Here is a 10,857-nt window from a genome sequence, read left to right on the forward strand (position 1 = left end):
TTGCCAATATTAAGGTGAAAACGCTTCCTCTGAATGTGGTATTTTTGAAGTCAGTATTTTGGGGATTTCATCAGGCTGTTAACTGGAATCTGAAAAAATGTTTCTTGAATAAAACTTATAAGGCATGGTACTGCTATTTCATGGCACTGGGATCCATCACCAGTATTGTTTCAAGGACAAAATAGTAACAAAAATAATATGAGATGAAACCTGGCTCCTACTGACAATAAGAATGATCATGTTTTCCCTGCTGCAGCCCAGGGATTTGTTCCATTTATATACCTGATAACTGGTCATTTCAAGAGCTTTAGTCACAGCAACATTACACTTAAATCTGGTGGAAATTTGCAGCTGCATACAGTCTAGAAGGAAGCTTGTGTTCTCTGAGTTGGTTTGGTGGTTTGGCCTTTTGGGGAGCAAAGAACTGAGCTGCAATTGTATCTCCTGTCCTACACCAGCACAGAGACTATTCCCCATGTTGTCTCCAGCTCTGTGCTGCTGTGTGTTTGGCAGCCCATCAAAGGGCTTCCACTAAACACAGTGGGTGTGTTTATGCGGTGTGCTAGCAGACAGACTGCCTACAGCCAGAAGGTATGATGAGACCTGCTGAGGTGACTGCTAGTGACAGAACCCGTGTTTAAACAGCAGTAGAGAAGGCCTGTGCTTTGCTGTGTGTCAGACGGGCACAGCTTGTAACTGATAGTCCTGTCTGCACACACTACAGTACGCCAAGTGCTTGTTACCACCAGGGTCTGAAAGAAGAAATTATTACAACTACAAAGCAAATCTAGGGTCCAGTAGCACAGCAGGAATGGTATTGAAGTTCGATATACCGCGTGTTCCGGCGCTGGACCCGCACTTATCACCCGCGCTCCGTGGGCCGCAGATCGGGCCAGAGGGGAGGTGTCCCTGCGGTTTCGGGCTGGCTCCGCCGCAGGGAGCGCGGGGGGCACCGGGCGCGGTCACCCCGGGGCAGGGCTCGGCTGGGCAGCTCCTCTGGCGGGGCAAAGACCCCCGGGAGGAGCCAGGAGTCCGGCAGCCCGCGCGGCGCTGAGAGATCCCGCCCCGCTCCCCGCCCCTTCCCTTCTCCATCCTCTCGGGCGGGGCGGGGCGGAGCGCGGCCCTCCCCTCTTCCTCTGGCGTCGGTTCCGCTCGCAGAGCTCTCGCTGCCACCGCTCCTCGCTGCTGTTCCTGCCCGTCTCCGCTCCGGGCCGCTCGGGCATTTTCTCTCTGCCTTAAAGTCGGTGAGGAGATGGGCGCGGGTGGCGGGCGGCCGGCTGGGGCCGGCTGCGGCAGCCTGGGCCGTAAGGGCCGCGCCGCGCTGCGGTGGAGGCCGGGGAGGGAGGTGGTGCACCCCTTCTTCCTCCCCTGCACGGGTACCCGGGAGCGGGGCAGCCTTGGCGGCAGCGGAGGCACCACCAGCTCGGGCCGTACGGCGGGGCCGAGGGGCGAGAGGCGCGGGCACGGCCGCGGGCGCAGGCACTGGCACCGCGCGGGCCCCGGCTCCGCCCTGCGGCCGCCTCCGCCCGGGGAGCCCGGTGCGTGCCGGGAGCCGGGCGGGGGCCGGCGCCGCCCGCAGCCGCCCAGCGCCGCGGGAGCTGGAGGGAGGAGCGGCCCCTGCCCGCAGCGTCCTCACGGGTGTCTCTGCTTCTTTGCAGGGTGTCTTTTATGAATAATCAAAAGCCGCAGAAGCCGACACTATCGGGCCAGCGTTTTAAAACCAGAAAAAGAGGTGAGTTATCGCGCCGTGCCCGCTGCCAGGACCGGCTGCCAGCGATATGTTTACGGTAAAACCTCGGTTTCTGTTAGTAAGCAAACCAGTGCCTTCATGCGTTCACCGTAAATTTTTTACATGAGACGATGCTAAGTGCAGAGTCTTGAGGCTGACTGGAACTTTCTCTGCACTAATAAAAATATTAGTATTTGGCAGTCAGAATTGTCACTGAATTTACTGTAATAACCTCTGCCTAAAAGATGGTCATTCTAGAACTGTCCTGAGTGTGTAGCCTGCAAGCAGAACGATCTAGTACCCCTGAATTACAGGGGAACTCCAGCACAAGCTTGTTGCAGGTTAATGCATACATCTAAGGAGTATCTAACATAGTAAAAATTTCAGTCTTAGCTACTGGATAAAACTTATATTTTCTTTTTTTTAATTTTTTAAAAATTGACAGAAAGAACCTACAACAAAATCCCACAAATCCACCTACCCACCTATCTTCCAGTCAACATCCAAAAAAACCCCAAAGTATGGGACATTCAGAGGCCTGTCTCTCTGCATGCACAGTTACTTCCATAAGAAGAGTTAGTCACTGAAGAGGTGTGATGAGTAACTTAATGTTTTGTGGAGCTTTTTTCCAGCCTGAAGAGGAAGTAGGGATGCTCTTAGAATTTCTGTTCAGTACAGTTTTACTTGTATACCAACAGTGTTCTAGCTCTAACAGGCAGCTTTAGGCATGCTGTACATGCAGAAGCACACTTGGATTTATAGAACCTGTTTGAATGTCAAAGCACCTCAAAAATCTCTTGAACATTAGAGTTTGCTGTGGTCTGTCCAGCAGATGAATGCCAGCAGCCAGGGGTTTAGTCTCTTTAAGCATTTAACCATAGTTTGGCTGTGAAGCAACTCTTCTGGAAGAATGAGCTCTGTGGTTCTACCCTGGAAAGTAACTGATCCAGTATTTCCAAACTGGCACCCAGCTTTTACCAGTGTGTTTATACTTGAATTGACACTGGACCACCAGTATGCCCTACTAGGCTGCTAACAGAATTGGCTAAGCTGTGCTGTAGACAGCACTCAAAATAAGATCTGCAGTTGAGTTCTCTTACCTTTGGAAGCTTCTAATCTCATTATTTCCATAATCTAAGGACAAATTGAGATGAGAAAAAGTTGAAGACCTCTTTAAGGCTTTCTGTTAGTTATATGGGTGGATTTGTTGCATGTTGACTATGCCCTGCCTGTAGTAAAAACAAGGCAATGATCAGCTGATGTATCAGGTGTGAAGATGCATCTGGAGTGTTCTGCTTAACAAAAGCAAAGGTTGCTAAATAGCTCTGCAGTTAAGGCCATTAGGTTAGCTCCTGTGTCTACATTTCCCCCAAGCACTTGAGGAAAAGTTACTGCCTCAAACTCACCTAGCTGCAGGTTAAGATGAGGGGATGGTCTTCACAGCCAAAAAGCGAATTTCCAGGTGACTTGGATGTGATAATGGTATGCAGTTTGTCAGTCAGAAGATTTCATCTGAAACAGAGAGAGGCCCAAAAAGCTGAGATAAAACATGAGTAATTGAGTTAAATGTACAGAATTATCGGGGCGTGTATTAAAAATTGTCTTCCAGCTAAGTCTCTGGTTTTGGAGGGAAAGTGATCTATCATGAGAAGAGTGTTATAAGAATCAAACTGAGAAGTCAGGTAACCTTTATTAGAGCCAAGTAATGATCATCACAAAGAACTCTTAATGGGAATCTTATTTCAACATTTTTGCTTTACAGATGAAAAAGAGAGGTTTGACCCTACTCAGTTCCAGGACTGTATTATTCAAGGTTTAACTGAAACTGGCACTGACTTGGAGGCAGTAGCAAAGTTTCTTGATGCTTCTGGTGCAAAACTTGATTATCGCCGCTATGCAGAAACACTTTTTGACATCCTGGTGGCTGGTGGAATGCTGGGTAAGTCCCTGTGATGTGGCTGCTGTCAGCTTCATTCACTTCACTCTGCAAAAGCTACATTTCCTTTCAGTGCAAAATCTCTGCTAAAGAGCCCATTGAGTGTGTAGAACGGGGTTTGAGCTAATCTGTGGTAAACCACCTGATCATCTTGGTGCCTGAACAGTTACTGTAGAAATACAGAAATACTCTCTATAACCTGCCTCAGTTTTACTTGAGTCTGTTTGCATTCCTTGAAGTGTAGATTGTACAAACTCTGCTTAGAAGAAAGCACTTTGGATTTTTGGGTGTGCTGGGTGTGGTTGGTTTTGTTTGTTTGGCTAGTTTTTGCTGGTCGGGTTTTTGGTTTGTTTTTTTTTTTTTTAACCAGGAGTAGATCTTGACTCTGATTGGGAACACTTCTAATGATGAGAGATGGGTGATTGCTTGTTTCAGATGCATGGTCTGTAGTAACACGACCAGTAGTTGCCCTGAAAGATTCTGACATGTTCCTATGATTTATGCACCCTGCCCTGTTATTTTGGAAAGAAAACTTGTTTACAGAAGGATCTGAAGTGCTTAGTCTTGGACATGCTGTTACAAATAATTTGTTGTTGACAGTAGCGAGGTCATGGGCTCTAGCAGCCATCAGGGAGTGAGAAATAAGAGGGTGGTAGAGTTGGCAGAAAACACAAGGACTGAGGAAGTGAAATGTGATGATGAAAAGTCTTGCAAACTCAGGTACACACTCTGTGTACCAAGAGGAACAGATGCTCACTAACCAGGTAAGCACATGCTGTAATTGTTACAATATGTGGGTTTACATTCAAGAGTCTTAACCAGTGCATCCTCCTGTGTTAGGAAGTGTTCCTTCTAGGAATGAGTCTGATGGGGAAGGGAACATTGCTGTTAGTAGTGATACGGGGTGCTTTACTCAACTCCCTGTCTGTAACAGGTAGCTAAGGAAGACCAGCTTTGATCTACAGTCAGAGGAAGCCACAATAAAAACTGACATCCTGTTGCCTTACCAGCTTCTGGTTTTAAAGTCATGTTTCTGACTAATTCATAACAAAGGAACTCCACTGTATGTAGAATGGCATAGAAATTGATGATGAGGTGTTCTGGCACCAGAGCTGGCGACCTGGATGCACTTTCATTAGTGAAGCAGCCTAAATAACTAAGGTTTCAGGCCCATCTCTGCAGCACTGAATTTTGAACTGTGTGTCTCTTCGTGTCTTTCATGCTGTTGTGGCTTACTCTGTCGTGTAAAAGGCACGAAGCAGCGCTATTGCAGCAGACACTGAAAAGACACTTGCTGGAATTAAGCAGCTTCCTTTAAGGGAAGAGGAGCTCATGTGGCCTTGTTAACTTATATGGAAACAAGATGTGTTGTCAATCCCCTTAGCAGTAGGGGGCCAGAATAGTTAAATGTTCAAATTGAAGCTGATTGTGAAGTTCTGGTGCAGCAGTGGAACACAGGGGGATGTAGGGGTGTCTGTGGTGATCAGGTCATTGAGTTCCTCATGACAGGAAAATGTGTTGCATGCTATGGGTGCTGGAGTTGTGCTTGGAGACTGCTCAGTGCCCTCACTGGGAGTAGCGCTGCTAATGCTGAAATCCTCCTGCAGCCCCGGGCGGGACCCTGGCAGACGACATGACACGCACAAATGTCTGTGTGTTTGCAGCACAGGAAGACCTAGAAACCATGCAAGCATTTGCTCAGGTTAGTGCTGAAATTAGGGCAATTTCACTTAAAGCTGTTTAATGTCAAAAATTAAATGTTTGTGTAATTGTGTGTTAACATAAAAATAACGCATGGCTTTAAGCATACTGGAAGTGGTAGAGCAGCAGTGTTCCAAGCTGTGGTTGCTCTAAAGAGTTCAGACCTATTTTACTGAACTTAGTTTTTAAAAATTCAAATCAAATGATAGTTCACTGCAAAAGATAATGTACTCTATGTCTTTCTAGGTTTTTAACAAGCTAATCAGGCGTTACAAGTACCTGGAGAAAGGCTTTGAAGATGAAGTCAAAAAGGTATGGAGTGGTTTTTTTATCAGCAGACAAATAAACCTTCACATTCTGCTAGTTAATCACTCTGTAGAAGGGTTACATCATAAAATGGATTATTAAAATACAACCCTTCAAAGTTGTTCGTAGAAGAATGGCTGGCTTGCATGACTACAAGTGTCTGATGCTTCTGCTAGCTTGATGAAACAAAAGTGTTTAACACAGGCAGTGGCTAAAGTTTAGTAGGAGGTGGTAGTTTTATGCAGCTCTTCTTACTTGTGCTGCAGTTGCTGCTGTTCCTGAAAGGGTTCTCAGAATCTGAGCGGAACAAACTGGCCATGCTGACGGGTATTCTGCTTGCCAACGGGACACTCAATGCATCAATTCTCAACAGTCTCTACAATGAGAACTTGGTTAAAGAAGGTAAGTGTGGCCCAGCTCCTCCCTTAGGAAGGGAGACAGAACCATGACAAGTAGGTGGAAACTGTGATGACATTACATCCGTGCAGCTCACAAGCTTCCTCTGGTGATAGATTGACTACAGGATTAGCAAAGGTAAATGTGATGCCCCTGTGAACCTGGAAGATCTTGTTAAGACTTGAGAAAATGAGTTTCTTGAGAAAGCTTGTGTGTAAGACTTCCCTGCCTGACACTGGGGGCTGCCATCACTAGTGTTGCCCAGCAAGGCACCACTGTATTTTTGAGAGGGACCTTTCAGGATGCAAAATGTGTGTCATGTCTTTAGGTTACTTCCTGAATTGCAGCAGGAAGAGTTGAGTTTGGTACAGGGAAGACTTTGTGATGCTGAGTTGTAGGAAAAGTCCAATTGGAGGCTGCAGTGTCCTTGGGCAGGGAGAGGTGCTGCAGACTGTGCTGGGGTTGGAAGCACAGCTGCTGCTCTGAGCACAGTCTGACAAATGAGGTACCCTGTACTCAGGCCTTATGGCTCCCTGTGTTTTGAATTTCACTAATAATAGAACTATTCTGACTGCACAGGTGTTTCTGCAGCTTTTGCAGTCAAGCTGTTCAAATCATGGATAAATGAGAAAGATATCAATGCAGTGGCTGTCAGTCTTCGCAAGGTAAACATGGACAACAGGCTCATGGTGAGTACCACTGGAACCACTCTGCTGTTCCATAAGCCAGTTTTGTGAGCAGCATTTGCCAGCAAAGTACTCAACGCACATTTCTTTTACAAGAGAGTTGTAACACTTCGTTTTCAGGAACTCTTCCCAGCCAACAAACAAAGTGTTGAACACTTCTCCAAGTACTTCACTGAAGCAGGACTAAAGGAACTGTCTGAGTATGTTCGGAACCAGCAATCCATAGGAGCTCGGAAGGAGCTGCAGAAGGAGCTGCAAGAGCAGATGTCACGGGGAGATCCATTCAAGGATGTAGGTGTTTGTACACGAGGTGCACGTGCTTTCTGTGCCTGTGTCTCTTTCATACTGAACTTAGCTCTCACTGGGAACTGAAATGGTGAACTGGGGGGGGGGGGTTGATATCAGCTTTGTGGTCTTTCCTTAATGTCCTCAATCCTGCTGTATGATCAGGAAGGTTGGTTGTCATTCTGAAACCTTCTGGGTTACCTTTAGAAGAGAAGTTTTAATTTAGCTTAGTGCCATAAGTGGCCTCTCTGCTTACTCTTACTTTCCTGGCAGATCATCTTGTACGTGAAGGAGGAGATGAAGAAAAACAACATCTCAGAACAGACTGTGGTAACCATAATCTGGTCAAGTGTAATGAGCACAGTGGAGTGGAACAAAAAGGAGGAGCTGGTAGCAGAGCAAGCCATTAAGCATTTGAAGGTATTGTAACTTCAGTACAGTACTTTTGCATCCCTTAGGCAGAGCCTGTTTTTCCTTCTGTCTGCAGCTCCATTTTAAATGTTAAAGCTACAACTCTGCTAGTGCAGAGACAGAATGAGATGGGGAATTCTCCCCCTTACGAGGAGCATTACAGGCCTAGGGCCTGAGGCAGAGGCAGTGACTGCTGCAGAGCTGTTCTGGGGTGGGGCTGTGGTTTGCAAATTTCTAAGCAGTGGCTGATGGAAACTGCAAAACCAGCTTTAGTCAGGTGGTAAATAAGAAGTGTTCTGTGTGTGCCAATCTGATGTTCTTGTTACAGCAATACAGCCCTCTACTTGCTGCCTTCACCACCCAAGGTCAGTCAGAGCTGACTCTTCTGTTGAAGATTCAGGAGTATTGTTATGACAACATTCACTTCATGAAGGCCTTCCAGAAAATAGTGGTGCTTTTCTACAAAGGTAACTTTGTGGGGTTGTAGTTCTGGGGGTTTGTAGGTTTTTGGAGGGGCTGGTTTTGGTTGGTTGGGTTTTTTAAAGTTTCTGAAACAGGGGAGATCAGTGCTACAAGATTGCACTTCCTGAGCTAAAGAATTTTCTACCTCATGTTAGTAAAAATGCAGAGGTGCATGTGGCTGGCCCTTTGCACATGGGGAAGTGCAAGACAAAGATGCTGCCTGTCTACAGTAGATCTGCTTAAGAGTTGCAGAACAAAGCTAAATTTAGATTTTTAAGGCATTTTGTTAAGTTCCATGATCGTTTATTCTTCTTAGTTCTCTTAAACATTGAGTGTGAGCAGCTGAAGATTGAGACCACCAATATGTTTCAGGCTCTTTTTAAATGTCTGATAAAAGGTGGTACTGAAAAAAACTAAGCTGTGCACCTATGGAAACTTGTTAAACTGAAGACTGTACTGTACTTGTAAAATCTAAACACCTGTACCACAGGAAGTGTTTACTTTGGACTTCAACAGAATTTGCATCTGTTCTTAGCTGTTAACTGAACCTTTGCTTAGTGTGCCATCTCAAATAACTCTAAAACGCTCCAGACTGTTAGTGGGAGTGAAAGTGTAGCTCCTGGATACAGTACTGAGGAAACTCCCAGCATGAGGAACCATCCAAAATGCCTGGTTGTCTGAATTTCAAAGCTGAAGGCACTCCTAGTGCAGGTCTGTCCAGCTGTACCCAGAGGAGTACATGATGTTCCTAGGAGAGGAAGCAAAGGCTGCAATCAGGTTCTCAGCAGTTCACTGTGTTAACACTGCTCTTGTCCATCTTTACAGCTGAAGTTCTGAGTGAAGAACCCATCCTCAAGTGGTATAAAGATGCCCATCTTGCAAAAGGAAAGAGTGTTTTTCTGGAGCAGATGAAGAAGTTTGTTGAATGGCTCAAGAATGCTGAAGAAGGTAACCATCAGCTTAGCTCCTATATGAAGTTTGTTCATTTTGGGAATCCTAATGCAAATAATGCTGTGTTTGGGAGTGGAGGATGTTAATTGCCCCTCTGAGACTAGTGTGCCTCCTCCCCTGGTCCTGGCTAGAAAAGCTTGCCAGGACAATCCCTGTGGCTCCAGCAGCAGCTGTTGTGCAGGATGCAGCGCAGCAGCTGAGCTCAGGGCTGGGGGCTGAGCCATGGCCAGGCTGCTGATGAGGTCTCTCTGTTGCAGAGTCGGAGTCTGAAGCTGAAGAGGGCGACTGACCTGTGAAACTCTGGCCTCAGTAAAGCAAACAGGAGCTGTAGATAAGTGTCATGTCTCATGTGTCCTTCTGATTCTTACATCCTACCTCCCTGTATCAAGCATGATATAAGGGCTCTCATGGCAATTTATTTTAACTGTTTTCTATAGTTAATGGAATACTGGATTTAGTTTTTAAAACCATGTTCAAGTAGCTTACAGGAGCTGTTAAATTTGACTCTTAACCTGCATTTGTCCTTTCAGTTACCTTCTACCTCCTGTATTTTCTACTGTAATAATGTAATATAAGGCCTTCCACGGTGAAATCCATGTCATCTGTTGGGATTTCTGTCTGTATTGGAGTAGATGTGATATGGTGAATGAGACCTAGGGCAGTCTGCTTGCAAATTAAACTACAAAAAAGCCTCCCAAGGGAAGAGGCAATGGCTTGTGTGGCACTGCAGTCTGTACCACCAAATAGCCCCTGTCATAGGTGGTTGTCCATGTCCCCAAGTACTTTGTCATCCCTTTACCAGACTTCCAGCATAAAGCAATCCTCTATTCCAGCTGTGGGGAAGGTGGGAGCCCCGCTGCTGGAGAGAAGCTGTTGTGGTGGCAGGAATTGGTTACCATGCTGGGGCATGAAGAGTGGCATCTCTGAGCCTGCTGGCTGTCACAGCTGGTGGCCCATGTTCCTGAGGGACTGTCAGGTGCCCCTGCAGCTCTTGGGATGCCTTCCTTTTGCCTTTCCCTCATGGAAGCACAAGCAGTGCTGTTCCACACAGAGCTGCCTAGCAGCTTTCTTGAGCCAGGCACTGCTGCTGACAGGGCTGGGGCAGGGGCGCAGCTGCTTTGTGCTGCTCTGTAAATGCACAGCTGCTGCAACCTAAGGCAGCCAAAACACCACCCCTCCCCCTCTGAGGTTTAGAGATTCTTTTATGCTGGCAGCTCACACGCCAAACCAAACAACTTATCTGCTCCCTGAAACTTTAATTCCTAATGGAAATTCTCAGGACAGTTCAGAAAGAATGGGGAAAAAAAGGTGAAGTCTATACTGTTGTAAGCTAACAGTAAGCATTAACTGAAGTACTGGTAACCAGAGTACACCTACTAAAATAAATGAAAAAATTGGTCATCACAATGCAATCTGTTCAATACTACAGTGATCTTCCTTACTTTGTAACTTTTTTTTTAAGCAAATAAAGGCCATCCTTACACTTAATGCAAAGAGCTGTCTCTGCTCCTTATTTGAAAAGAAAGCAAAGCACCACTGATACTATAGAGTACAAAGCAGTGCTACGTCTTTTGCCTAATTCAAGGACTGTTGAATAAAATTAAATTAAAATACTACTTTGTTGCTATTAGGGTGCTCTTTTCCATGTTGAAAGTGCTAACATCCCCTGAGTTTGAAAACCAGGTTCATCTGTATATTAAGTAAGTTTTATGTCAGTATTTGGTAAGTATCCAAGAAGTCAGACTAAAAAGTAAGGCAGTTACAATATAACCAAATGTTTAAGTTTCTTTGGTCCCTGTGACTCAGCCTGCTTAGCTACAGGAGCCTGTGCCCTCTTTCTGCCTTTCAATGGAGAGAAGAAAAGTGCTGCACGATAAGAGCAGTGCTTGTTTGCAACAAAATCCAGCATCTTCTGAACCACATCAAAGAGGTTCTTGTGGTCAGAATCCTGCCATGTCATGAATGCCTTCATGGAAATAAAATAATGTTTCGTT

The 10,857-nt window shown here is 45.9% G+C and overlaps 1 protein-coding gene and 1 long non-coding RNA gene across 2 annotated transcripts; one reads left to right on the plus strand and one right to left on the minus strand.

Annotated features, from left to right (window-relative positions):
• The first annotated feature begins 1,106 nt into the window (after positions 1-1,106).
• BZW1 (basic leucine zipper and W2 domains 1) lies at positions 1,107-10,357 on the plus strand. The gene is made up of 12 exons (XM_054636100.2): positions 1,107-1,244; positions 1,659-1,732; positions 3,492-3,668; positions 5,273-5,367; positions 5,613-5,678; positions 5,939-6,074; positions 6,648-6,757; positions 6,875-7,045; positions 7,313-7,459; positions 7,779-7,917; positions 8,738-8,860; positions 9,121-10,357. Exons 2-12 carry the CDS (start codon positions 1,669-1,671, stop codon positions 9,150-9,152), a joined length of 1,260 nt encoding a protein of 419 aa, XP_054492075.1. The 5' UTR covers positions 1,107-1,244; positions 1,659-1,668; the 3' UTR covers positions 9,153-10,357.
• LOC143694508 (uncharacterized) lies at positions 2,131-3,496 on the minus strand. The gene is made up of 2 exons (XR_013183017.1): positions 3,136-3,496; positions 2,131-2,958 (listed from the first exon to the last, which is right to left on the minus strand). It is a non-coding gene; the product is annotated as an uncharacterized LOC143694508 (long non-coding RNA).
• Positions 10,358-10,857: the final 500 nt, after the last annotated feature.

The sequence above is a fragment of the Agelaius phoeniceus genome, chromosome 7, assembly GCF_051311805.1.
Source record: "Agelaius phoeniceus isolate bAgePho1 chromosome 7, bAgePho1.hap1, whole genome shotgun sequence".
NCBI classification, from domain to species: domain Eukaryota; kingdom Metazoa; phylum Chordata; class Aves; order Passeriformes; family Icteridae; genus Agelaius; species Agelaius phoeniceus.